The 27,245-nt window shown below is 63.3% G+C and overlaps 1 protein-coding gene across 1 annotated transcript in view; it reads left to right on the top strand.

The window, feature by feature from the left end:
• The window catches only part of KCNQ2 (potassium voltage-gated channel subfamily Q member 2), a 52,573-nt gene that overhangs the window by 12,197 nt on the left and 13,131 nt on the right, over positions 1 to 27,245 (top strand). The window contains 13 exon segments of the mRNA XM_047744193.1: positions 3,198 to 3,288; positions 4,075 to 4,201; positions 4,555 to 4,730; positions 5,434 to 5,559; positions 8,971 to 9,006; positions 9,009 to 9,086; positions 9,770 to 9,865; positions 13,029 to 13,044; positions 13,047 to 13,122; positions 14,392 to 14,421; positions 17,650 to 17,718; positions 20,624 to 20,653; positions 24,486 to 24,539. Of these exon segments, the coding sequence (XP_047600149.1) occupies positions 3,198 to 3,288; positions 4,075 to 4,201; positions 4,555 to 4,730; positions 5,434 to 5,559; positions 8,971 to 9,006; positions 9,009 to 9,086; positions 9,770 to 9,865; positions 13,029 to 13,044; positions 13,047 to 13,122; positions 14,392 to 14,421; positions 17,650 to 17,718; positions 20,624 to 20,653; positions 24,486 to 24,539 (1,005 nt within the window).

The raw sequence follows: 27,245 nt of genomic DNA, 5'->3' as shown, positions 1-27,245 counted from the left end.
GTGGCTACAGGCTGACCACCACGGGGGGCTCGTTGGTGGACCTGAGCCCCTCCACCGCTTTCTGTCCCTGTCCCTTCTGTCAGCACCTGCCTGCTCTGGGCCCGCCCCGCACCAGCGCCCCGTATGTCAGAATCCCAGCAGTCAGGCCCCTGCCGGCCTCTCCGCTCCCCGCTCAGGCTGTGGCTCAAGTCCCTTCTGACTCGGGCTGAGGTCTCTCCTGCCGCAGGGTGAGCACCGCCCGCTCGCTGCGGGCCTGGGCGGGGTGGCCGGCCCCAGGCGGCAGACGACGAGGGGTTGTCCCCAGCTGCTGCTTCTCCAGGTGGCCCCTTTCCTCGTGTTGGGGTGAGCTCTGTCGGAGGTCCTTCTCACTCCCCCCCCCCGTGCCTCCCATCCTGCCCCCCCCAATCTGGGGCTGGAGACCGGCTGCTTGAGATACTTGTCTCCTTGGCAACCAGGGGATTTCACCATGAGACGGATCTCAGGCTGTGGCTGCAGGAGAACCACCCGGTCCTGGCACCGGGGATGCCTCCCGCCTCCCTCCTGTCTTCCGCGGCAGCCTGGACAGTTCCCAGGCTGGAGGGCTGAGAAGGGCTGCAGAGAGCGGCTACGGGAGGGGCTCCAGCCGCGGGGCCGCAGAGCTGTACCCCGTCCTCACCAGGAGGAAGCGGACCAGCCATCCTGGGCCGGCAGAGCAAAGATGTCTGTCTGAACTTCTCCTCATGAGCCGTGTGGGTCCTCCGGGGCCTGGAGGACACGGTGTGCTCTGAAGGGACCCACGGGGGTGCTGGTGGTGGTCCCTGGGCTCCTCTCCCCACATGTCGCTCGAGGACCGGGAGTGGGCAGAAGGGTCCTTTCTTGCCACAGCCATCAGGAGCAGAGACTGAGGGAGAGGCCATGGGAGGGAAGCCAAGAACAGGCCCCCTTCAGATCCCTGAGCGTCGGCGGGCAGCTCCAGATCTGCCCAGGTCTGCGAGGGGACCCCACCTGCCCTGCAGGAGGATGGCACCTGTGTCCACGCTAGCCCCTCCCCCAGGATCCCAGGGCTGGACCCACTCAGGTGTCTGCATCGCCGAGGACACTGTGCTCGGGTCCTGGAGCAGCTTCCTGAGCTCAGTTCCCCCATGCAAGGGTGGGTGCGAGTGTGGACGACGGCAGGGGGCTGGTGGGGTCCCTGATCCCCAAGGCGCCTGCAGACAGGAAGGTGTCTGGAAATAAATGTATCCTCTGTTGTTCAGCTTACATGCATTGGGGGTGGGGGAGGTGATCGCCGTTGGAGGCCTCCTCTCTGGAACAGGGACCCCGTCCTTGGCCTGGAGAGGTGGCTCGGCCAGCGCGTAGTCACTCTCCCTGGGGCTCTGCTTGTCCTTGCTGAGGCCTTACGCGCTGCCTGCCTCCCCCAGCCCCCTCACGGGTGGGCCGGGCCCACTTCTTCCCAAGCGCGCACCCCGGCGCCTGCAGGGGCCGTCCGTTCTAGAACCTCCGGTGCAGGGCGGCCGCTGCTCAGAGTTGGCTCTGCTCCCCTGGCTGAGAGGGACCTTCCCAGAGTCCACGCTTCCCTGAGGGTGACTCTGCAGCTCCCCATCACGGCCTGCTGGGAAGGCGGCCTGTCCACGGAGCATGGCCAGGCCGTTCCGGAATGTTCCAGGGTGCCAGTCAGAGCTGCCCACAGGAAGCTGGGCGCACAAGCCCTGATCGCCTTGGGACCGGGGCTTTCTCTCCTTCACTTCAGGGGAACGTTTTCTAACAGCGAGGGTCTGTGCGTGGAGGCCGCCCGCCCACACATGGGTGACGGTGGCATCAGGCTCCCCCTGCCCCATTTTCCCATCTGGTCAGACGTTCCGGGTCCCGGAACCTGCCGTCTTCCCCATCTCTGGGCCACCCCACCTGCTCTTCCCTTCTCCCCTCTTGGCCCCGCCCATTCCTCTTCACCTTCGTGGACACCTCCTCAGGGAGGCCTGCCAGATTGCACATCTCCCTGGGCTCCCTGCACCTCTGCACTGAGCCAAGCTGAGTTGGATGCCCTTCCTGCCGTGGGTGATATGTTCAGCCCCTGTCATCAGCCAGGCCTCCAGGGTCCTGACCCAGAACTTGGGAACCTCCACGTCCCCTGTCCCGGGCAGGTCCTCCCTGCACGGGTGCGACCCCCCCCACTGACTGACTTGGGAGAAGACACCAGCAGGCAGAGGGTTACAAATACATACCTACAGCACATGAGCTATCTGGACGTTTTCTCCAGGGCCCAGTTAATTGAATAAATTGTCTAATGAAAGGAAATTAATTGTGGTTTTGAAATGTGACTGTTTATTCGCTTGTGTCTTATCTGGCTGGCGGGCGCTGGCCTTGCCTTCTCTATCTGCAGGGCGTGCGCCGGGACCCCCTCCCCAGCCACGCTCCCAGGGAGGGTCTTTGGGGTGCATGAGGCAGGGCTGCCCGAGGTGCCCCAGGACGGGGCTGAGGCTCAGAGCTGCTGGGGCAGCCCAATTAGTGCGCCAGCAGGACACGGGCGGACCCAGCGGGGGCGGGCTGGGTTAGCGTCCAAGCGGCTGGGCTCGGGTTGGACTGCGTAGGGGCCTCCTCCTGCCACCTGGGAGCCTGGTGGTCTTGATTCCTGGGGCGTCCAGGGTGGCGATGACACCCGGGAGGGGCGTGGTGTGTGGACTCCTGTCTGGCTCCCCACACCATGTGCTTTGTGCCCTGGCCCCTGGCCTCAGGCACTCTGCTCCCTCATACCCCAGGTTCACACTGTCCCCTTCAGCTGGACACCCTGGCTGCTGTGTTGGACGGGGCCTTGGCCTCTGCGTTAGCCGCACGGTGTCTCCCGGCACCACTTACTGGGAACTGCGGGCCCTCTCTGCCCCTGCCATGCACAGCCAGGACCCAGATCTGGCAGCCAAGGCCCTGAGCGGGTGTTCGTGAAGGACCGTGCTAACTGGAAGACGGGCGTGTTCTGTTTGTGAGCCTAGAAAGGGACAAGCGTATGCAAGGCAGGGGACCCAGACTGACTGAGGGACGTCCACGGGGCAGCCAGTGTCCCTCTCAGCATTCTGGGGACCTTCCCACAGCCCAGGGCTGTTGACTCGGGAGTGTGGCAGGTGTGGTGGTATGCAGTCCCTGGGGGGCATTGCAGGCGTGGGTGCGGGGCTCTGACCCCCGTGCCCTGTCTGTGCCACCGCTGACCGCCCTTGCCTCGGCCCCAGGTTCCTGCTGGTCTTCTCCTGCCTCGTGCTGTCAGTCTTCTCCACCATCAAGGAGTACGAGAAGAGCTCGGAGGGAGCACTCTACATCTTGGTGAGCCTCTGGTGGGACGTCCAGCTGCGGAGGGGGGTCGGCGCTCTGTCCCCCAGCCCCTTGTCTCTGATCCCTCCAGACCTGCTCTGTATGAGCCTGGCCCCTTCACAGAGACCCCCCCCCTGCAATGTTCCCTGATCTCTGGTCTCCAGCCTGGTGGACGTAGGCCCGTCCAGCCTCCCCTCTGCATTAGTGAGCGACCTTGCAGTGCCCACCACCCCCGGGGTCATAGTGCCCCCACCTGCTTCTCCCCTAACAGACAGTCCACCCTGCTGCCCCTCCCTGTGTCCCCACGGCCTCTGACAGCCCACCCCACCCCGTTCCCACGTGCTCGCTAGAGCCTGAGGGCCCAGGTGCCCCCTTCCCGGGATGGTGGGGAGTTCCCCACGATGGGGGCGCAGGGCGGGGGCACAGGGCGGGGGCACCGGGGGCTGAGGAGCTGACAGCCCCTGACAGGCAGGGGCGGGCACTATGGCAACAGTAGTGTAATGTCTTTGTTGCTGCTGGTGATGGAAGGAGGCTGATCAAGGTCCAGAGTGAACTTCAGAGGAGCCTGCCCTCCCCCACCAACCCTTCGCTCTGCTGGGGGCCACCGGCCTCAGGGAGGCCATGCCCCCTTGCAGTTACCTGGGACCCTTCCTCAGCTTTGCTTTCCATGCTCCCCCCCACCGTCACCCCCACTAACACTGACTCACGCTGGACGGGAACCTCCCACACTAACACCGGCCGGCTCGGTCCCAGCCCTGACCCCGGCCTGGGCGTGGCTCAGCCTGGCCTCTCCTGCAGGAAATCGTGACCATCGTGGTGTTCGGTGTGGAGTACTTTGTGCGGATCTGGGCGGCGGGCTGCTGCTGCCGGTACCGCGGCTGGAGGGGACGGCTCAAGTTCGCCCGGAAGCCCTTCTGTGTGATAGGTGAGACCGGAGGGGTGCAGGCGGGCTGCCAGCCCCAAGACAGATGGGGGTATGTGCTGGCCCCGGAGGCAGGCTGAGACTGCTGACTGGCTGCTTCCAGAAGTTTCTCCCACCTGCCTCTTGGTGCCCACGCCGTGGTGAACGCGGTGAAGAGGCAGGAGGAAGGCAGAGCCGTGGGGACAGCTGCTGCCCAGGGCAGGGCCAGGCAGGGTGGACCGTCATGCAGCCCCCTTCCTGGCCCTTTGCATGTGGCTCCTGTCCATCTGTCCATCATCCTGGGGGCCCCCTCGCCTGCAGCCGGAACTGGCGGTGCAGGGGGCCAGCCCTGCCTCGAGCCCCGCCGTCTCCCGCAGACATCATGGTGCTCATCGCCTCCATCGCTGTGCTGGCCGCTGGGTCCCAGGGCAACGTGTTCGCCACGTCGGCGCTCCGCAGCCTGCGTTTCCTGCAGATCCTGCGCATGATCCGCATGGACCGGCGTGGCGGCACCTGGAAGCTGCTGGGCTCCGTGGTCTACGCCCACAGCAAGGTGAGCCACGCCCCCACACCCTGCTGCAGAGGCCCTGGGGGTCCCGGCACGCAGGACCCGTCCCATCCCCTTCCCGGGCATCTTCCCATGGGCTGTGCTGTCCCGGGAGGTTCTGTCTGGGGCGGCTGGTCCGTGGCGCGCTGTGGGGGGGGGCATGGGGCCGGTACCGCCCAGGCACGGGACCCCGGAGGCAGGGGGTCAAGGTGGCTGTGTCAGGAGCCTGCAGCCCCACCCCGCAGGAGGAGCCCGGCAGCCCTTCCTGTCTGAGCCCGGAGCTGGGGGGTTGGTGGGCAGGCCAGGGCCAGGGTCGGTCCCTGGACATGCTGAGGTGCTGAGGACTCCCCGGCTGGTCCAGGAGCCTCCTCCACGCTCAGGGTGGTCATCCCAGGGCTGCAGCCTGAATGAATGCCTCAGACTGCTGGGGGAGTGCCCCAAGCCTGGAGGACGGGGCATGCTGGCCTGTGCATGGGAGGCACCCAGGTCCAGGGACCACCCAGCCCTGGGACTGTGAAACTGGATGCCCTGCTCCCCAGCCCTGTGCCCAGGGCCAGGGCCACATGGCCCAGCAAATGCTGGGGGCTCTGCGGGTCACCGAGCCCATAGCATGCCTGCCCAGGGTGGGGGACCCTCAATGCTGCTAGGGTTGGGCCAGGCCACACTGCCTGCTGGGGCTGGGCAGCCGTGATGTGGACCCTTCTTCTAGGAGCTGGTGACAGCTTGGTACATCGGTTTTCTGTGCCTCATCCTGGCCTCCTTCCTGGTTTACTTGGCGGAGAAGGGGGAGAATGATCACTTTGACACTTACGCTGATGCCCTGTGGTGGGGCCTGGTGAGTCCTGGCTGCTGGGTTCCTCATCCTTCCCTGGGGGTGCTCCCCCGCCTGCTGGCTGCAGCCCTCCCCGGGAGGTGCCCCCTGCACCCTGCCCCCACTCCAGGAGACAGGAGGACTCTCGGCAGGAGGTGCTCCTCTGGGGCCACCTGCTGGCCAGTCAAAAGAAGGGTGCCCAGACTGGGCGGCTGGGCATGTGCGTGGCTGGCGTGTAGGTGGACGGAGGCCACCGCCGTCTCCCGAAGACATCATGGTGTTCATCGCCTCCATCGCTCCACAGGCCGCCGGGGAGCCTGTGCCCAGCTCTGGCCAGTCACTGACCTTCCTTTTTTCTCGGCCCTCGGTGTGTGAGAACTCTCAGCTGGAGGAGAGGAGGGGGCAGTAGGGACAGGAGACTTTGAAAGGGGACACTGGGGCCCGTGGCTCTCCTGGGCTCCACCTTCCAGGCTGCCCCGTCCAGGGGAGTCCGGAAGCCCTTGGCGCGGCCGCCCGACTCCCAGGTCCCTGGAGGGTCCTCTCCTGTCATCTGCTTCTTCCTGGTCATCCTGGGTGGGGACGGCCCCGTGTCTGTGCCTTGTGGGGATAAGGCCGTGCCCTGTGGGCTTCATCCCCATTAGCTGGCTGGAACCGGCCTGGCCCCCACCCCCGGCCCATGTCCACAGATGGTCCCTGGCAGGGCACAGGAGGGGCCCCTCCTTCGCGGGGCTCTTCCCGAGGGAGCGGAGTGCTGGGCCTGGGGGCGCATAGAGGGTCGCATGGGTCCGCTGTCTCCAGGACTCCAGACCCCCTTCCACAGATGCTGGTTGTGTGGCCTCTAGCCATTTATCTAGCCAATATCTAGCCTCTAGATAATTCAGATCGAATGGGGAGAGGAATGTGCAGCTTTTCCTCACATTTAAGGAGATGCAATTCATCTGTAATTATTTATTGATCGCCAGGAGGCCTGGAGTCTGTGTGCTCTGACCCAGCCGTGTGGGAAGCGCGGGCCCTGGGCCAGTGGCTGGTGGCGCAGACATCTTGCCCCAGGCCCCATTCTTGGACCCGTCTTCCCATCTCTGAGAACCCGAACTCTTATTTAAGGGTTTTACCGAAGCCGTGTCTGCATATGTGCCCGCGCGACGCACGGATAGCGTGCGGGTGCGGCCGTGAGTGTGCCCGCCCTCCCGACCTGGGGGCAGGGGCGGCAACTCCCGCGGCCTTTCTCGGGGGTTTACGTCCAGATCCCAAGTAACACGCTTACACTGCTCTTGCCCGATGGAAGCTTCATACCTTAGTGACCCACTTGGAGGACCTTAGCTGTCCTCATCATCCTAGGGAGAGGTCCTATCTCTATCTGAGAGCCGCCTTCCTTCTGCTCTTCAGGCCTGCAGGGCTGGGGGTCCCTGGCTAGCGTCCCTGCACCTGCGTCCCTCCCAAGCCCACCCCGACGCTCCCCTCGAGTCTCCCCTCACTCTGGAGGAGCAGGCCGGTGGCTCTGAGACCTCGTGTCTATGGGTGTCCCACTGCCACACACCCGGCTGCTGGGAGCCACTGAGGGCAGCGCCTTTCCCTCTGGGCACTTTGGGGACCGTCTCCCATGTGCTTCTGGACCGGGGGCCTCAGTGGGGGGTCCTCCTATGCACCTGCTTTCATCACCTGGACTCCCGAGCCAGTCTGCCCACCTCTGTCTGGGCCTGACGATACCTGCACGGACCTCAGGACCTTGGGATGTGTCTGTCTGGTTCTTCTCAGTCTCCTCGTGTGTTTGTCTGGCTCCTAGGAGACGAGCCCTGCCGTTTGTCTCAGCCGGCTTCCCTGTGAACTTCATTTCAAATTACTTTGTTTTTATGGATAAGATTTCTTGTCTCTGTGAGAGGATCTTGATGTCTTTGAGGTCTTCTGTCCCCTGAGGGCTTTTCTGCAATGCTTGGGTTCACCCGTACTGTTGCCCTTTTCATGGAGCCTGTCCCCCTGCCTGCCCCTGCCCCTCCGGCCTGTCCCCCTCTGGTCCTGTCCCTCTGCTGGCCTGTCCCCCTGCCGGCCGTCCCCTTTCAGCCTACCCCCGGCTTGCCCGTCCCCATGTCTGCCCATCCCCCGCCGGCCATCCCCCCCCGGCCATCCCCCTCCGGCTCATCCACGGGCTGGTCTGTCCCTCACTCCTGCCCTGGAATGGAGGAGGGGCTCGCTGTGGCTGGGGTCCAGAGGCATCTCCTTCTGCTGGGGTCTCTCACCCAGACTCCCGTCCTGTCTCCTGGCCCCGAGCCCCATCCTCTGGGTCCTGCTCCCGCCCTTGTGTCTCCTCTCCACAACCTCAGCGGTTGCCCAGTAGAATTTGGGGGGAAATGGTGGTTTGAAGTGCCTTTTGTCTTTAAAATATGCGTATTTATACTGAAAACCTTGGTAATCCTGCACTTAGTGAAGTTTTGACCAGGGAGGTTTTAAAGGTGAGGAGTGGGTCCCCTTATGGCCCTTGCCCACTCCTGGCTGCCCTTTCTCACTACCGGTCCACTACTTTCCAGAACTTTCTACACAGGCCTGAATGGGGATGATGTCCCTCTTCTCACTGTATGTACGCAGGCCCAGAAGTCCCTGCCCGGGGGACCATGATTCATCCAGTGCTGTTTTCCAGACTCCACGGTGGGCTTTAGGTGGGCTCCGTGCCCCGGAGTCCAGGGGACAGCCCCAGGGGCTGCTGGTGGGTGCTGAGAGATGCCCCATTGGCAGAACTGGTGGGGGCCACCTGGATCTCACCCTGTGGGCAGCGGGCCTCCTGTGTACCTGAGGGCCTTGTGCGTGGGTATAGCCCTCCCCGCTGCACACCAGGGAGCCGGTCCTGCCTCCCATCCTGCTGGGGCAGCTCACGTGCCCCACACCTCTGGGGGCCCTTCCCAAACTTCTGGCCTCCGCTTCTAAGTCACCTTCCAAAGGCCCCGTTGCACGAAGGTCCCATCCTGTCTCTGTCCTCTGCCCCCTGGGGCTCCTGCTTGGCACCACCCCTGTCCAGCTGCTGGTTCTTCCTGGGCTTTCTGACCACCGCCCCTGCCATTAGCCCAGAGCTGCCACCTGCCACCCCCCACCCCTGTGGGAAGCCGCTCGGCCTCCTTGCTTGGTGGCTCCTCCAGCTCTGACAGGTGTGGAGTGGGAAGAGAGGCTCCTGGGGACCCCACAGCCCACCTAGAATGTGGAGAAAGAGGAGGGATCTGGAGAGTTTGCAGCTATCGCAGGGATGAAGGGCGGCAGTGTGGGCCCCGGCCTCACTGGGCCTCGTGTGGTTGATGTGGGAGGGGTGGCCTGTGTGTCTGTCCAGCGTGTCCTGAGGGCGGGCCTTTGTGTAAGACTCCCGGGGGCTAGGAAGAGCGTCCAGGTCAGGATTATGGCCTCCACAGTGGTCACGGCCAGGCCTGGCTGACTGACTGTCCTTCCTTTCCACAGATCACCCTGACGACCATTGGTTATGGAGACAAGCTACCCCCCAGACCTGGAACGGGAGGCTCCTGGCCGCGACCTTCACCCTCATTGGCGTCTCCTTCTCGCTCTTCCCGCGGTAAGTCCTGCTGCCCCTCCTGCCTTTGGTGGGGCCACGTGCAGGCCCAGCTCCTGTCCACTTGGGGTCCATGGGACGGGGCACAGCTTCCCAGCAAGGTCCCCAGCACTGCGGGAGCTCAAGGGCAGCAGGTCTGGTGCAAAGAGGTGCCCTTCGCCCTTTCAGGGCTGCCCTGGCCGGGGGCTGGTGGGAGCACTCTGTCCTCGAGCTGTGGCCTCTGTCTGTCACTCTTTGGCCTCTCAGCCTTACAGGACTGGCCAGTAGGCCCCTGTGACCAAGAGCAGTGCTTTGTGGTGCACAGATCCCTTGTCAAGTCTCTAGGCGACCTCACAGAGGGGACGAGGGCTCTGTTAACCGTCAGCCATGGCTGGGCAGGACAGAGGGCAGCTGGCGGGGGACCCTGCTCTCCCCCAGGAGCCTGGGCCTGCTCTCCCGTCAGGGCCCACCGTCAGGAAGGAGGACGATCTCTAGGCCCAGGTGGGTTTCAGGGGCACATCGTCATGCACATGCAAGCCAGAGGTTTCCCTTTACCCTAAATTCAAGTGTTCTCCCCCAGCTTGGTCCCCAGGTGGTTAGGGATGGAGGCGGTGGTGAGGCCGAGACTGTGCATGCCCCCAGCGTGTATGGGCTGGGGCGGGAGTGGGTGCTTCGGCCCCAGGCACATGGTCTGACACTGACGGTTCACAGGGCATTCTGGGGTCTGGCTTTGCTCTGAAAGTTCAAGAGCAACATCGGCAGAAGCACTTTGAGAAGAGGCGGAACCCTGCAGCGGGCCTGATCCAGGTGAGTCCCCGCGCCCCCGGCCTCCCCCACACGGACAGGCCGCAGCACTTTGCAGGAGTACACCGAGCGTGGAAGTCAGGGCCACGTGTTGGGACCGTGCAGACACCTAAGTCCTGTGTTGTGACACATTGGCTGGTGGCTGTTGTCGTTGCGTGGGCCGCGGGCCTCTGGGGGGCAGGTGTGCTGGCTCGTCCACGCTGCACGGAGACCCCGCTCGGCGAGCCGTGCAGCCTGTCCCACTCCTGGGGGCTCAGATCCCCTTGGGTCCAGCCATGCTTCCTGAGTGGGACCCCCAAGCAGCAGGTTGCCCAAGGGGTCCCTCTCCAAAGCCGGGGAGCCGGTGGACATGGCCTTGCCCTCCCGGGTCTTTCCTTTTTAAAGATGGGGACTGCCCTGGGGGTATCTTACCTCTCAGTTCTCAGGAACTGGATCAGACTCTTACGTCAGCCAGGGCAGTGTGCCTGAAAGCAGCTGCTGGGAGCATGTGGTCTAAACGCCCTTGTCTAGCACCCCTGCCCCTGGCCCCAGGACGTTCCTGGTATGGCTGCTGGCGTCGGGGAGGGGCAGGGGTGCCTCGTTCTGGAAGTGTGGTGGTTTGCTTTGGGCTCTGATGGCCACCAGAAAGGTCAGCTCAGGACTTTACCTGGACATTGTCTCAGGGCTGGAATGGCCCCTGGACACATGGACATCGGTAGGTCACCAGTGGACAAATTTCAAAGGAGTAGTGGCATACGTTTGACGTAGAACTCATCTTCTGTTTCTTTATGTGGTTTAAAAGATGAATGTGTGAGACAGCAGCCACAGAGCCGCATTCTGGCTCACAGGGCATCAGATGTGATCTCTAACGGTGACAGCACGGGGTGGGGGTGGCCAGGGGCGTGGGGAGCAGGGTTTGTGCATTGTTGCGGAAAAGTGGGCCTGCATTTAGACTAGACGACTGTGGGCATGAGACACCAGCCTCATCCACAGGGTGACCATTCAGAAAACAGCTTTATTAAAACTTCAGGAGAGGGCAAGAAAGGGAGTCCAAGTAAAACACCAGATGATGTAAAATGTAAAAAAAAACAAACAAAAACACCAATGGTGTAAAACAGCCTAACCCAAAGGACGGCAGGGTGGGGGGCCCAGAAGCTCATGCAGCAGGAGGCCCGTCTGTAACCACGTTACATGGACATGGATTGAGCTCTCCCGGTTGAAGAGCGGTGGGGGGGGGGGGGGTGGGCAGAAAAGATTTAACATCTACCCAGCTGTCTGCTGTCTGCTGGAGACTCACCCCAGGCCCGGGGACAGTGACAGGCTGAACGTACAAGAAAGGAGAGAGATATTCCCTGGGATCCCTGACCTCCCGAGGGCCAGGGTGTACACTGAGTCCAATCCTGTGATAGGAGTCAAAGAAGGTCGGGACATGTTGACAGAAATCAGTCCACAAGGCCACAAGGAGCAGGGACAAACATGTACACACTAACGCAGAACCCCAAGTACATGCAGCAGAAAGGGACAGAATTATAGAGCAAAATAGTCGTTTGTGTGTTAAGAGCTGGAGACGTGGGCGCCCCAGCTTATCCTGGATGGAAGAGCCTGGGACACAGAAGACCTGGGCCCAGGAGCGGGCCGGACCTGCAGATGCCCTGGGACAGCCCAGCGCGTTCCTGCTTGGAGCACAGGGAACATTCCCCAGGATGGACCATATCTGGGGCCACAAAGCAAGTCTCAAATGCTGGCATTATAAACATCCAACAGCAAAGAACGGTCTCTTCACAAATGACGTTGGGACTGACCTCCGAACATCCAATTTTAAAAGAATAATGTTTGACTCTTATACTGAATTAACTTGAAAATGGGTCAAGAACCAAATTATAAGAGCTAAAACTATGAAATTCTTAGAAGAAAACAGGAGTGAATTTCCAGGGCTTTGGTTTCTTAGGATACCTAAAGCACAAGCAAAAGAGAAAAAAAAAAACACATGGATTTTATCAAAATTGAAAAGTTTTGTGCTTCAAGGGACACTATAAAGAAAGCGAAGAGTTAACCCACAGAATGGGAGAAAATATTTGCGTGTATTTCTGAGAAGAGTCTACTATCTAGAACATAAGGAACTTCCACAACTCAGGAACAAAAAGACAAAGTAATTTGGAAATGAATTTGAGCAGACATTTCTCCCGAGGAGACACAGGGAAGGCTGATAAGCACGTGAGAAATGCTCCCCATCATTTGTCATCAGGGAAACGCGAACCAGAACCCACGAGAGCTGTCCTCCCGCCCCCTGGCGCTGAGGTGGGAAAGCAGGGAGAGGTGGATGTGGAGAAACTGGAGCTGGGTACCTGGGTCCTCAGGGGTCCGCACTGCCCGAGGACCTGGCAGTGCCCCCATGTACATACATACCCCAAAGACCTGAAAACCGGGGTTCAACCGAAGTCTTCCCCAGGACATTTGCCACGGCGCTCCTTGCAGTAGGACGACCCGCGCCTCTTGCGAAGGACCGATTGCAGCGTTTGCGAACGAGGGTCGTTATTCGAACCTGGAAAGCACGGTCGGGCCTTGCCAACGTCATGATAAAATGATAAAAGCTGGTCACCAAAGGCCGGGTGTGGTGTGGTCGTGCTGAGGGGACATCGGGAGCAGAGGCGGACGCAGGTGGACGCCCCGGGCCGGCGGGCGCGGGGCTCCCCGGGCCCAGCTGTGACGGTGCTTGGGCGGTGGCCGTGTAGGCGCACCCGTTGCCCCGAGTCGCAGACTTTGAAATGGCGCATCTATGTGTGTTTCACCACGGTGAGAAACTGAAAACCAGCGGGGAGCAGAAGCTCTGCCAGATGAGGACACTCTGGGGGCCCAGCCAGGGCTGCCCTCGGGCCCCTCTGCCTCACTGAGCGCCCAGGTCGTGGCTCCCGGGAGGAGCGAGGGGTCGGGGGAGGAGCGAGGTGAGAGGATTGAAGCACGTGTCCCTGCTCTGCCCCTGGCCCGGGCTTCTGGGGTCACCCATGTGTACACCCAGCGTGAGGTCCGCCTGTGGGCTGGGAGCGCAGAAGTGACCGCCAGCGGCAGGTGAAGCGGGTCCCGGAAGGCTCTGCGCAGGTCGTGGTGCGCTGTACAGAGCGTCCCCTGAGGCTGGCAGGGGCTGGGCACCCAGGGAGGGTGTCTGACCCTCGCCCCTTTCCCTCTGCAGTCAGCCTGGAGGTTCTACGCACCAACCTGTCCCGCACGGACCTCCACTCCACGTGGCAGTATTACGAGCGCACGGTGACTGTGCCCATGTACAGGTACCCGCCGCCGCCGCCGCCGCCCCATGCACTGCTTCGCCTAGGGTTCATTTGTTTGTTCTGAAACCCCATCTTTTGGTTGTTCATGATTTTCATGATTTTCTTTTTTTTTTAAACAATGTGTATACTTTCAAGGAGTTCGTGTGTGATTTATTTCGCAGCATTAATTTTGTTCTTGTTTTGTAGCTCGTCATTCTCACCTCCATCCACCCCTTTCCTTAGCTCCTTGCTGTCGGTCGCACTGTGTTGTGGGCGTTGTGGAGACCGGCCCTCCCGAGAGCTTCTTGGGGTCCGCAGCCTGGCACGAGCCCCGGCAGGGCCGCCCCAGAGCCTGGGAAGCGGAAGGGTAACTTTGACTCTCTGCCCGTCAGCGAGGACCAGGGTTGCCTGTGTTGAGGAAGGGCCCCATCGAGGCTCCAGGGCCAAGAGGACCCTGCCCAGGGCAGCAGGGATGACCCCGTCACCCCCCGACCCCCGCCCGCCCCACAGAACAGAGCACGCAGACCACTGGCAAGTGCCCTCTGGTGGGAGTGGAGGGCCGGGAAGCCCTCACTGGGAGCCGTTGGTGGAGGCAGAGCCAGGGGCACCCGAGGCCCCGGGGTCTCCAGCATGCAGCTTTCCACCTTTTCTCAAGGGCACGTGGCAGCCCAGAGTGAGAGCGTGACCCCCCCAGGGTGTATCTGTGCCAGGCTCTGGCGGAGAACAAGGTCTGAGGTGAAATGACCTGGGACCCTTGGGATATACCCCATCCTGCTGGCCTGCCCTCGCCTGGGGGGGTAAGCTGAGCCCTGGGGCTCCCCAGCCTGAGGGGAGGCAGGCCCCTTGCCTGTCCTAGAGGTTCCTCCCCAGGGCCCTCACTGGAGGGTGGGCTGATGGCCAGTGGGGTAGGGCTCTAGGCTGGGCAGCAACCCCTTGAAGACCCCAGGTTAGTGACGGCCAGGCAGGGTGGGACTGTCCCCCTCCTGCCACTGCCTCTCCCCTACAGAGACGCGTCACCAGGCCAGGGCATGTGACCCCACCATTCCCCCTGGGAACTTTCTGGAATATTCACCCCTGGGCACACACCTTCCTGGGAGTGCCGGAGGCTCTGCTTTCTCAGCACTGCATTCCAGCCCTCGGGCCTCAGCAGGGTGGACCCTTGTGCTAATTTTCTTGTTCTGTTGTTTCCCCCACTTTCCTTGACCATTTGGTTTCATTTTCTTTTTTCTTATCCCGTTCTTTTAAAATTTCCGTTCTTTCCCTTTGTGTGTGTGTGAAAACACTTGAAAGCTCGCAAACTCAAACCTACGGGGCCTCCAGGTAGGAGATGCATGGGCCGGACAGCGTGTGTGGTGTGGTTGTTCTGTGTCTGGGGCTGGTACAGGGCTGCCCCGGTGCCCCCCTCCCCGGGTCTCCCGGTCTGCAGAGCAGGGCTGCCGGCCAGCACCCCCTCACCTGTGCCCCAGCCTGTGTTCCCCATGCCGGGCACAGGCGCTGCCCTGCTCCTCCGTGGCCCCTGCCTGGAGCCCGGCGCCCTCTCTGACCTCCCCCGCCCCCGTTAGCTGCTTTCTCGGCCTGGATCCGTCTGTCCTACCTTGTCTTCTGTTCCTTGTCCTGCTTCCTGCCTTGTCTCAGTAGCCGTGTCCCTCCCCACACCTCCAGCTTCACCCGCAGGCCTCTCATGCAGGGCACTGAGCTGGTGGAGACGGGGGCTTCCTCCATTCCGGCCGGGGAAGGGCACCGCGTTCCCAGCAGGCAGCTCACCTCTGACGCTGCTTGGACTCCCTCTCTAGACCTGGGAGGACCGAGAGCCTGGGGTCCTTGTGTGCTGTCCCCGGTCACTCTGTCCACACCGGCGGTGGGGGGGACACAGAGGTCTCACTCCTACCGCAGGGAGGAAAGGGGCTCACTTGCCCAGAGTGAGGGTGCTGAGCTCCTACAGGAACATCGCTCCCACGCACAGCCAGCCCCTCTGTAGGTCTTCCTGAGGGACGGGGCGGACAATGTGGGATGAGTGCATCCGCACACCGGCCAGCAGAGGAGGGTCCACAATCTCCCCGCGTAGACCAAGCCTGGGGTCCCCAGGCAGAAGCTCTGGCCTATGGTGCCCCACGTGGGAACTGTGTTAGACTGCTCACCCTATTTCAAATGGGAGTGGGTGCTGCGCAGCCCCATGGTGCATTTCCTCCCTAGCACCTGCCGTTTACTGGCCGCTTGCCCCAGAGGCTTCGTGCAGAGGAGGAGGGGGGCGGGGGGCAGTGTCCTCCCTGGGGGTGCTGGCCTGGGCTCCTCGGGCTCCAGGCTGCCCCAGCAGTTGGGGGGGACCCTGCTGAGGCTCTTCCTAGCCTCCCTGGCCATCTTCTGCAGCCAGTCCCAGCCCCTCCCCACCTTGCTGGGTGACGAGAGTTGTCCCTAGGAGCCCCTGCTCACTCCTGTGGGATGCCCCCCGACACGTCCCCTACTCCCGTTGGCACACTGCACCCTCGTCCTCCATGACCGCCCTCCAGGTGATGGGGGCTGTGTGTGTGGCCCTCACGTGTGTGGTGCGTGCACGCCCCTGCAGTAGCCCTGCCCGTCCATGTTCCGTCCCCTGCTGCTGTGTGTCCAAGGCATGACCTCCTATCTGCGTGCCCCTCCACTCGTACGTGTGTGTGTGTGTGTGTGCTGAACAGGGGGTGCTGTCCGTGGTCTCTGCTGCAGGCCCATGGGTGGGTGGTTGAGGGGGAGTGGAGAGGCTGGTTTTGTCCCTGTGTCCAGCCCTGGGGCCTCTGCTGTGCTGGTGACGTGAGCCAACTGATGCCCTCACCTCCTGCTCATTCTTGACCTGCTAGGACTGGGCTGGGCCTGGAGGAGGAGGGGCAGGGAAGGGGAAGGGCAAGCAGGAGGGAGAGGAGAGGGAGAGCTCACGGGGTGCCCCTAGGAGGAACCTGGCTTTCCTCCAGAGGGAGCTGAGCTAGACCAGACAGCAGTGATTGAGGGCAGGACCCACAGGGCAGGGTGGGGGGGCGCTGGCGTCAGGAAGCCGGGCAAGGAGGGGTGTGGAGGGGCTGGAGCAAAGCCAGATTCTAGGAAGCTGGCATCAGTGCCATGGATTCAGGGGGCCAGCAATCCTTTGACTCTGGGGGCACTGGGGAGCCACTGAATGATGTCCCATGAGGTCAGGGTGGGGTCCGGCCAGACCTGTGGAAGGAGAGAGGAGGAGGTAGACACCGCGGGCAGGTGAAGCTGAGCCCCCAGGGTAGAGATGCTGTCCCCTCCCACACCAGAGAGGCTTAACACACTGATGCTGGACGGGGGCCCAATGGGCTGGGGTGGGTCAGCTGTCCCCAGGGTCAAGGAGAGATAGGACAGGGTTAGGGGCTGCGGCTGGGTGGGGGTCTTTGAGCGTGGTTTTAAAGGAGTGCTTGGAATTCCAAAGCTGAGGGCAGAGTGGGGGGGTCATGGCAGGGTGGGGGGTCACAGCCGAGTGGGGGGTCACAGCGGGGTGGGGGAATCACAGCAGGGTGGGGGTCACAGCCGAGTGAGGTTGTCAGAGCAGAGTGGGGGTGTCCCAGAGGGTGGGGGTCACAGCGGGGTGGGGAGCTCACAGAGTGTGATGGGACGTCAGCCGGGTGGAGGCTGCATCAGGAAGGAGAGACCAGGGCCAGGGTCTTGTAGGACAAGGGGTGTTTGTTCAAAATGAGATGAGAAGTGTCTGGAGGGCAGAAAGTAGTGAGACCTGAGTCAGACAGAGGCTGGGTGAGGGAAAGAACTAGCCCCGGATGTTGGGAGCAGGCTGGAGTCCCCCTGAGGGGCCCTAGTCCTGTGGCTGGAGGTGGGGACAGCTGGGGGTCCCCCAGGAACCTCCCAGGGTTTGCATGTCCCCGGCCGTGGTGTCAAGGTGAGGAATTAATTACCTTCTCGGCTTCCATGGGACTTCTGACTGGAGCTGCCCTGGGGCCACCGTGGGGCTGCAGGCCGGGGTGGCTGGACATGAGGTGCGTCCTGGGTGGGTGTGGCCTGGTCTGGGAAGGGGCGTGGAGCCGGGCGGGGCTTGCCAAGGATGCAGGGGCTTTTCCTCCAGCCACCCAGGCAACTCACCCACACACCCGGAGCGGGCTTCTCGCTACCCGCCAAAGCCCAGACCCTGGCCCCGGCCCTGACTTCCGCAGAGGGTGTTCCTTTGCAGAGAGGGGTGCTGTACTGCTCCTTGGAGGTGTTCAGGGATTGGAGAGGGAGAGGGGAGGATAGAAGGGCCCCCCAGCCTGTCTTCTGGGAACTCTGGCCCCCTTCCACGTTCCCCATGGGCAGTCCGGGGGCTGTGCATGCTGGTGTGCCCACCTCAGGGCCTTGGCTCGCCTGAGGGGCGCAGCCCAGAGGGTGCAGATGGCCCGCAGCGGCTTGGTGGCCAGGGAGCTCTCCCCTCTCCCTGCCTGGGACAGGCCGCACCCATGGCCCCAGCATCACCACCGCAGGTGCCTGTGTGTGACGTGGACTCTGGGGAGAGCTGGGGTGTGGGTCCCCCAGGCTCTGGCAGGCAGGAGCTCACTGTGTCTCTTATCGCCGCAGACTCATCCCGCCTCTGAACCAGCTGGAGCTTCTGCGGAACCTTAAGAGCAAATCCGGGCTCACCTTCAGGTCAGCAGAGGGGCTCTGCGCTGGGCGCCGTCCTGCGAGGGGACCCCGGTCAGGGGCCGGCAGCTACCAGACGCCCTGGGGTCTGGAGATCCTAGTATCTTTCTGGTTCTGCCAACACGGTGGAGGTTTCCATCCCCAGAGGGTTGCTGGTTTGGGGGTGGGCACGGGCAGTGGAGAACCAGCCTCGCATCTCCCCAGAGCAGTGGCCAGTCGCACCCACTCCTGCGGGTTCCTTGTGATCGTGAACTCTGGGACTCGAGCGTGGGGGGCACAGAGCCAGCTGTGTGGGGGAGGGGGGCCCAGCAGGAGAGTGGACAGAGAGATGGCTGCCGGGGGCCCCATGCCAAGGGCTGGCCCCAGTGGCTTGCCGCCTCTGAAGAGGTGCCGTGGAGGGTGAGCAGGGACCCACTTGCCCCCCCGAGGTACGTCCACCCTGCAAGCTGGACACAAAACCTTCCTTGGATAGTCTTTGCGGACGTTACTAAGGAAAGGGTGTCAACACGAGATCCTTCTGGGTTAGCACCGGCCCTAAGTCCAGTTATGAGTGTCCATAGAGGAGGCAGCAAAGACGGCCACATGAAGGGAGGCAGAGATGCAGGTGCTGTGGCCACAAGCCCAGGATGCCTGGGGCCACCAGCAGCTGGGGGAGGCAGGAACCAGAGCGTGGCATCCTGCCGTGTAAGCTCCTTTGCTCTGGTGTCTCTGGCCAGTGGGTGCATCTCTTGCTCCTGGGACCGAGGGGGCTGCTTCGACAGTCCTGCGGTGCGGAAGTGAGTGCTCCTGGGGACATGGCCACTCCTGTCAGACAGGGGCAGACAGCGAGGGGGACCTTGGGCCAGCGTGGGCCAGAAAGCAGACCTAGGATGTGCCCGGCTTCTAAGCTGGTGTGGAAAATGCCGTCTGGTTTCCCTTCTGGTTATGGAAAACGCGCGGAGGAGGGGAATCCAAAGAACTGAGCAGAGAAGCCAGCACGGGAAGACTTGATGCCTTGGCCGGTCCAGGCCACAGGGACTCTAAGTTAGGGACACAGCGGGTGGGGTGGGGGAATGCTTGCTCTGGAAAGGGGGCCACGGGCATGGCTGGATGGCCGTGGTGGGAGAGCTCCCATGGGTGGTCGGGGGGTCCCCTTCTCGGCACAGGGGAGTAGAATGGGCCACCCAGAGGAGATGTGGGAGGCCCTCCTGCACAGGGGCGTCGGTCTGGGGGTGTATGTGGGGGCATGTACATGGCCCACGGAGTCTTAGAAATGTTATTCCAGCAGAATTCCCCGGCCGTCAGGGACAGAGACCGACCATGGGCAGGAAGGCAGGGCAGTCTGGGGGCCTGCAGGCTGGAAAAAGGCTGACGGGCCACAAATATGTGGGGCCCTTTGGGCGAGGGGAGGACAGCTCTGACCACATGCATGCTGAGGCTGGGGCCTGGGTCCCGGGGCCCCTGGGGGTGACTAAGACATTTGTCCCCAAGTGGGGTTTCCTGCTGGGTCTCAGACTTTGGGTAGTGGTGACCTTTATTCCTCCCACCTCCTCCCTGTTTGGACCATATGTCTGCCCTGTTGTGTTTGGGGAGCAGATCACTGGCCTTCTAGAGAGGACAGGTCCCCAGCTGGGGAGGACTTTTACCCCAGAAGGGTCCCACCCAGAGTCTCACTCACACGGGGGTCAGATGACTGGGACGCTGGGATTCCGGACTCTGAGCCGCTGAGTTCTCGCTGACATTTGGACATAGGGCTGATGCTGTCCTGGGTTAAGACTTTGGGGGATTGGGATGTAAGGGGGCACAGACTGTAGTGAGTTGAATGGTGGCCCAGAAGATATGTCCATGCACTGGAACCGTGAATGGGACCTAACCTGGGGAAAGGGAAGGTTTGCAGGTGGAGTTCAGGACGCTGAGACGAGGTCTTCCTGGATTAGGGTGGCCCTAGGTCCAGTGGCCCCTGTCCTGAAAAGACAGACACAAGAGAGAAGCCATGTGACAAGGAGGCAGAGACCAAAGCGAGGAGCGGGCTCACCGCTCGGGAGCCCCTAGGCCCCAGGGTCTGGGAGAGGCAGAGGGACCGAACCCTCCAGCCCTGGGGGCAGGGAGGGTGTTGCTGCCGACCAACACCCGATTTCTGACTTCCGGCCTCCGGACTGAGAGGGGAATTGCCTTGCTTGAAGCCACTGGATGTGTGGTCCCAGAAGATGTGCAGGGATGCCCTGGGCTGGGCTGAGGGCGGCTGCGGGATGGGGCAGTGCAGGGCTGGGGTTCCCATGGAGGCCTTTGCATACCATGTCCCTGGACGTCATGGGAAGGGGAGCCCAGGAGGTTGGGGCCAGTCCTCAGGGACCCCAGCCCCAAGCAGGAAATCTGGGCGCGCCCTCCTGCCTCCTTGGTCACACGGGGCTCTGCCAGCAGCATCAGTACACCACGTGCTCTGCGAAGGTTTCCAACATGCCCCGAAGAGTCTGGTGTCCCAGGGATCCGCCGAGCACGGTCGCAGCCGCCACCCTCCTGCTGCTGTCCTTGATGAATGTCAGGCACCATCAGGCCACGGGCAGGGTGGGCAGAGCATGGGCCCAGGGCCGTGGCCCTCCGACTGGAAGGAGGACCAGAGCAGCTGCCTGTCCTGAATGGGGACCATGGAAGCTGGATGTCACTCGTGTTTCCATCTCCACTCGCTTCCTCCGAAACCTAACGCTGGCGGTTCTCATTAAAACCCGGGGCTGTCACCACTTCCAGAACTCCCTCTCTCCTGCAGGACTGCCTTCTCGGGCCCTCTGGGGGCTCTCGGGGTGGGTGGGCCTCAGGTGGGGGCCAGGTGGGGCTGTGGACCGTGGTGGGTGCCACGGGAGGTCCACTGGGCCCTCTGTGCAGTGGGGTCTGGCGGCGGGCCAACTTTTCACCGTCTTGTCGCTTCTGTTTAAAGGAAGGAGCCTCAGCCGGAGCCGTCTCCCAGGTCAGTGCCTGCTTGTCCCCTGCTGCCCCGGGCTCGCTGCTGTGCCCGGTGCCGGTCCCTCCGTGTCTGTTCACTGCGTGTCAGCAGGGGCCCTGTGCGTGCCCATGTGTGGAACTGTGTGTCTGGACACTGCCGGCTGCCCTGGGCCCTTTAATCACTTCGCCTGTGCTCAGCACCCTTGTCCTGCAGCTCCAGGGTGGACAGCGAGGGACCGCTCCCCCCGCCCCGCCCACCCCGGCGCCCTAAGGCAGGAGGGTGTCGGCGAACACCCCCACTCTGGCCCCGTGTCCCACCTCTCCGGTGGAGACAGACGCCCCTGTTCTGTGAGTGCTGCTTGTCTAGCCTCTGCAGGTGTGTTAGCTGTCGAGCTGATTAGGGACCGGGCCGCGCAGGGACTGCCCGGGCTATCTCCGCGGGTGGAGAAGGGTGGACAGCTATCTGCCATTGCCCCGTGTTTAAGGGAAACTCCCGGCTAGTTCATGACTTTCAAGCCTGATGGAGCCCAGCCTGCGTGTGTGTCACTGTGCTGAGTCCTCTGAGCCTGGGGTCCCCCCGGCACCCTGTCCCCAGGCCGCAGCCTGAGTCTAGTACCCCGACCCCGGGCCAGAGTCCCGCTGCCTTCCATCAGTGCCCTTCTGGACCGTCAGTGACTCAGCTGTCCCTTCAGTTTGTGGAGCTGGAGTTAGGCTGAGCCCTGCCCTCCCCCATCCCCCGAGTGCCCCGGGGGGGGACTGACAGCCTGTGTCTGGAATTGCAAGGAGTGGCCCCAAACCGGCCAGAGGAACAATGGGGACCAACCCCTCACAGCGGCTCAGAAAGCTACCAGGCCCAGGCTGCTCTACCCGGCATGGAGAGTGCCGTGCTCGCCGTCAGGGTGGAGGGGGAAACGCATGCCGAGCTCGGCCTGGCGTGTGGGGGACCATGGGGCTGCCCCTTCCCCCTTCCTTGGGCCCCCCGGTGCTTCCGCACCACACCCTGAGCCCGGGGGAGGCGGGCCCGTGGCTCTGCCCCGTCCACCCGAGGCCCCCCGGCCTGATGCGGCTTCTCGTGGCCCTCCCCACTACCCTCGTCTCAGCCTCTCTCTCTCTCTCTCTCTCCTGCCCTCCCCCCAATTTGGACACTCTTGCCTGCCCCCCCAAGTGCCTTTAATCTTGTCACTGCCCTTCTTGGGCCCCTTTCACGTCCGTCTGTCTTTGGGGAGGAGGTGGCTGACCCTGAAAGCAGGACTCAAGGTGAGGACACGCGGGAGCCCCCCCGGGCTCTCCGGCACGTTCCGTGGCTCCCCCCTCCCTGCTTTCCGCACACGCTCCTCTGTCTCCTTCCCGTGTGTCCGTGTGTTCCTGCCTGCCCGTGACCCAGTGGCTTCCCCAAGGGCCAGCCTGGCCCGGCCCTCCTCCTGGCGGACGCTGGGCTAAGACCCTGTGAGTCACACTTGTCAGCCGGGTGAGGGAGGGTGGCATTTCTGTCCCCTCCCCTGGGGCAGCCGCAGACCCCCTTGCCAGCAGCTAGTGCATAGCAGGGAGGCAGGAAATTGTTTGCCACCGGGGCCGGGCCGTGAGAGGCTGGGCCTGTCCCAGGGCTGCGGGGCAGGGAGACCCTGCTCTGGGAAGTGCTTATGGGGGTGTGGCCCCTGCCTCCGGTGTGTGGTGCTGGCCGGTCGTGGCCGGGCCACTGCCTGCCGCCTGCATGCCAGGATCCCACTGGCGCTGACCGGTCTGGGCAGGTGGATGGGGCGGGCATGGAGACCCTTGCCCAGCTGCCGCAAGGCGCCCTGCCAGTCCGGGGTCGTGACGGGTATGCGCCCCGGCCGTGCGGGGTCCTCGGCTCGGCAGGACTCGCTGTGGCTGTGCTGGTGTCAGGCCGAGGCCGCCTGGATCAGGTCGAGGTAGGGGGTGGGGGGCAGGCTGCAGGGTCTCGGGCTGCGCTGCTCTGGGCGTGTCTGTGACCTGCCCTCTGCCCTCTGCCCTCTGCCCCACCCTGTTTCTCACTGTGCCCCCCCACCCCGTGCCTGGAGGAGACCCTGTCCTCCAGCTGCTTTGCCCCCTTGTCCGTGTGGGTCCCCTCGTCGGCGGCAGCCGCGTGCCGTGTCTGAGTGCCCGTCTGTTCAGTCTGGTCTTGGTGAGTGTCTGTGGGCGCCTCTTCCTCCCACGTGGTCCCCAGGCCCCCGGCCTCGCCCGCCCGCCACTCCCGGGACTCGCTGTCGGCTCTGTGGGCAGGAAAATCCCAGTGCCAGGCTGGGGCCGTGCTCAGGGAGGCCGTGGGCTCCGGCAGCCCAGGAGCCACTGGCCACATGGGGCTGTTTCAGTTTTCACTAAGTACGGTGAGCCAGGCCCCAGGCTGTCGGGCCTTGGGACGCCCTGGGTCATGCATCTAGGCCCCGTGTCTGTGCAGGGATTTTGAGGGCAGCAAAGCTGGCTGGGGTGTTGGTCAAAGCTGGGGCCCTTCTAAGGTGTTGGAGGTAGAGACCATCCCCCTGTTGTCCTCTTCCCCTGGACAGAGCCTCCAGGTGCTGGGGGTGGGGGTTGTGTGCTGGCCTGTGGAGCCCTGGGAGGGGAGAGCACGAGGGTCCCGTCTTTGGCTGTGGTGAGACTGTGGCTGACGTGAGGTGTGCCTCTGGAGAGAGCATTTGCCCCAAATTTGAGGGGTTTTTGTGAGCAGCCAGAGCTGCTGGGCAGTGGAGAGCATGGGCCTGGGTACTGAGTCACATGGACGCTTGTCCCCAGGTGAGCCCATTTGCTGATAAGGCTGGACCCTAGGTCCCTCACTGGGAGGACCCTGTAGAGAGGCAATCCCCCCGGAGGGGAGGGTGGCTTATGGGGGAACCGTGGCCCTTACAGCCCCTGGGCCACACACAGTTTTCTGAGGAGCCTGACCTGCTCACCCTGCGGGACTAGCAGAGTGTGTCCTTTCCCTGAGGTCCTATTGGACACAGGCAGGCGCCACCAGCATTTACTTGTGTGGACGCTGGGCACAGAGGCCCGGGGCTGGTTTCTGAGAGTGGTGGTCGGTGCATCTGGTTCCTTGGCCCCACAGTATGAGACGGCCGTCTGAGCAGCAGCTGTGGGGGGGGGACTGAGGGACAGACAGGTGGAAGGATGGGGGGAGGGAGACCCCAGGAAAGCAGAAGGTCCTGGTGTGTGGTTTTCATTTTTGCTTAGAAATGTGCCTGAGCTCGTGCAGAGACGGCTCTAGGGCCTTCTGGGCTGGCTTCTGGGGAGCAGGGAGTGTGGACCCGGGTGGGGCTTTGCCCAAAGAGCGGCCAGCAGGTCCGGCCTGGCTCAGGGCTTCAGCACCGAGCCCCAGGGGACCAATGTCGGCAGTCCACTTAGATCCAGGGTCCCCAAGGCTGCTTTCCTGAGCTTCCCTCCAGGGTAAACTGAGGCCACTTCCGGCTGGCAGGGCCTGGCGAAGCCTTGGTGACTGGTTTGTGACACCAGACTGCACGTTCTTCCTCTCTAAAATGTGTGCTTTCCGGAATCCTGTCCATCCAGAACCAGCCTTTTGCAAAGTCTTGCCCATGTATTATTTTTTTGTTGGCATGAATATAGCAAAAAATAATACATCTTTAAAAAGATATGGCCCCAAAATCTAACTCTGGAAGGAAAAGGTATTTTTGGAGGAAAAAAACGGGATTTTTTTTCTTTTTCTCCAAAAATAGGGCACTGTTTTCTTTTCCAGGCCGGCGGGAGACTTTCTGTGCGGCCCCCTCACGGCCGCTGCTTGGACGCGGGCGCGGTGGGCGGACCCCAAGCCCAGAGCCGCGGCCGCAGGGTGGGCCCGTGCGTCCTGTCCGCCCGTGCGCCAGGACTAACTGTGCTCTCCTCGTTTGCAGTAAAGGCAGACCGTGCAGAGAGTCCCTGTGTGGATGCTGCCCCGGACACTCTAGGTACCGCGGGGCGAGCCGCGCGCACTGACCGCCTGCTGCACGGCTCCTCACCCCCCTCCCGCGCCAGACACTCTGCTTACTAGAGGTTCTAGATGAGCGAGGGCGAGGCCGGCGCCCCCCTGCCCTGGCCCCCCTCCCCCCGGCCACGATTCTGATTGGCAGCGCGGCCTCCGCGGCCCCTAGCCGCCACGGAGCGCCAGGCCCCCTCCCCCGCCCCTGTGATTCCAAACCACCTCCCGCCGACGGCGGCGGCCACACCAACATACTTCTCTCCCCGAGCCAAACCATGCCCTGCTCCGAGCAGGCCGGGGGGCCAGCAGGGGCTCGGAAGCCCAGATCGGGCGCCAGTGGCCTCTGGGGCCCTCATCGCTCTCCGGTGCGCCCCTTCCCTGGGGATCGCCGATCTAGCACCTCTACTACGCACCCAAGGACGGCCACTCCGAACTGGCCGCCCCACCTGCGGGAGGCAGCTCCGTCCCGTGTGTGCCGGGCTCCCCGGACACTCCACAGAGCCGGAGACCCTCGGCTCCCCCTTCCCCCGACAGGCCTGGTTTAGGGTGGACTGGACACGGGACGGTGGAAAATCCGCCCCCACCCCAGCCCTCTGCACCGTGGGCCCCTTGTCCGCACCTCCACTCTCTGTCCACTGTCTGCTGTCGGGTGTGTGGAAGCGTCTGTCCTCTTGCTTGCTCTGGGTCCCCCCAGCCCGTCTCCCTCCTGCCTGCCTCCCTCCCTGAGCAGTGCAGCGTGTGGGCAGCTGTGCCCCCCCCCCGCCCGTGCATGCCCCGGAAGCAGTGGTGGAGCGGTGGGCGGGGGTGGGGCTGTCGGCAGGCCCGGGGGCCCAGGCGGCGGCATGCTTGTCCACCCGCATCTGCATGCTCCTGAGTCTCCCCCGGACAGGGGCTCAGAGGCCTGCCTTCCCCCGCCTGTCCACCTTGCTTGTGTGCTCCCGGAGGTAGGCGCTTGGGGAAGACTTGCAGCCCCGGGAGTGGAGATCTGGGGCCCCGGCCGAAGCTGTCCTGCTTGTACAGAGCTTGTGGGGCCACCGGCTGGTCCCTCGGGTCGGGGGCTGTGGTCACGCTGCTTGGGGACCAGAAGGGCCGGCGGGGCCCACAGCCAGTCCAGGAGCCCAGGCCAAGCTCAGCCTTGCTGTGTGCCCGTCCCACGAATGTCACTGCATCCGTCGCACTTTCCCTGGGCATCCGTGGTCCAGTGGTCCGGTGAGGGCAGGGCCATTCCTGTGGATGCTGGCTCCCCCTTCCCTGCTGAGCCAGGCCCTGGCTGTGCAGACCCAGGTGTGGCAGATGGCAGGCGGGGCCTCCCCTTGCCCCATCCCTGCTCAACTGGCCCCGGGCCTTAGAGTCTCGCTACGGGGTGGCAGGCAGGGGAGGAAAGGCTGGGGCTTGGCTTTCCCCCCAGACCCTCCCGAACTTTCTCCTTGGTCCTGTGTGAACGCCAAAGGGCAGATGCCAGGAAAGTGCCCTTTCACACACATGGTGGTCTCGCTGAGTGCTCTTTCCCCCGAGCAGGCGGCCAGAACCCCATCCTTCGTGTTCGTTTGCTTCTGTCCTTGGCCTGTGAGGTTAAGGCAACCCTCCCTTGAGGCCTCAGGAGCAGGCGCCGTGTGCGCCGCTGGGTGTGGGGCAGGTCTAGTGGGCAGGACGCCTGCCGGCTGAGCTGGGCAAGGCCATCCGCACGGTGGCCTCCTCTGGCCAAGTGCCCCTCCCTAGCCCGGGCATTCCAGGGACTGCGACAGCAAGGCTTTCCTGTGGCTCCGTCCTCGGGGCAGCTGTGTGGGTCCGGCTGCTGGGGGCTAGGTGAGGCCATTGCTTCTTATGGTCTCCCCGGACCAAATGTTGGTCTCCATTGGGAAGGAGAAGGTCATCTGTGCCGAGGGCCCTGGGGCACCTGGATTTGGGCTTCTCTCGGCTCCGGTCTGCCCATTCTTGGCCTCATGCTGGGCACACCTGTTCCAGGCTTGGGGCCAGTGACCCGGGCAAGCAGAAGCCTGCCCCACTCCTGAGTGCGACGCACACCTGAGGCGACTGCCAGCCCTTGGGGGCTCTTTTCTTCCTTTTCTCGTTATCCCACGAGGCCTTCAGTCTAGCCGACGGATGATCTCAGCTGCCCGGGGGGGACTGGCTAGGACTGCAGCGTCCAGACTGGACAGACCAGGCCGCTGGCCACTTCTCCATGGCCCAGTCACGTCTGCGCCGTCCGAAGGACCTGTCTTGGCTGTGGGTCCTGGTTGGGGTTGCTGGAGGCGGCTGACCCGGGGGAGCCACAGCAGGGTCTGGCGAGGTCTGAGGGGTCAGCACGTGATGGCAGCTTCCCAGTGAGAGGAGAGACCCCAGGCAGCTTGTCACATACCTCGGGGCAGCGCAGGGCCTGCCTCAGAGACTATTTCAGGAGTTCTGTGGCTCCTGCCGGTGGCTGGGTGAGAGCAGGTCCTCAGGTCACAAGAGCCTTGCTTGTGGACAGTGGAAACTGGCCGGTGGCCGCCGGGTCCCTGGGCCTGGCCAGCACCTGGACCATCGTGACCCCCTCCTGCCTCCTGGCTATGGCCCAGACTTAACAGTTTCCAAGAGATACAGGCCCAGGGGTGGGAGCCTGGGGACCCCGGCAGGGCTGTGGCTGGCCGGCCAGCGTTGCTCCCTGCCCCCACTGTGGCCTCAGACCAGAGGTCTGTTCCTGCGAGGCGGCTGG

The sequence above is a fragment of the Lutra lutra genome, chromosome 9 (assembly GCF_902655055.1).
Source record: "Lutra lutra chromosome 9, mLutLut1.2, whole genome shotgun sequence".
Lineage (NCBI taxonomy): Eukaryota > Metazoa > Chordata > Mammalia > Carnivora > Mustelidae > Lutra > Lutra lutra.
Note: the sequence above shows the minus strand (reverse complement) of the source record. Positions and strands in the feature narration are given on the sequence as shown.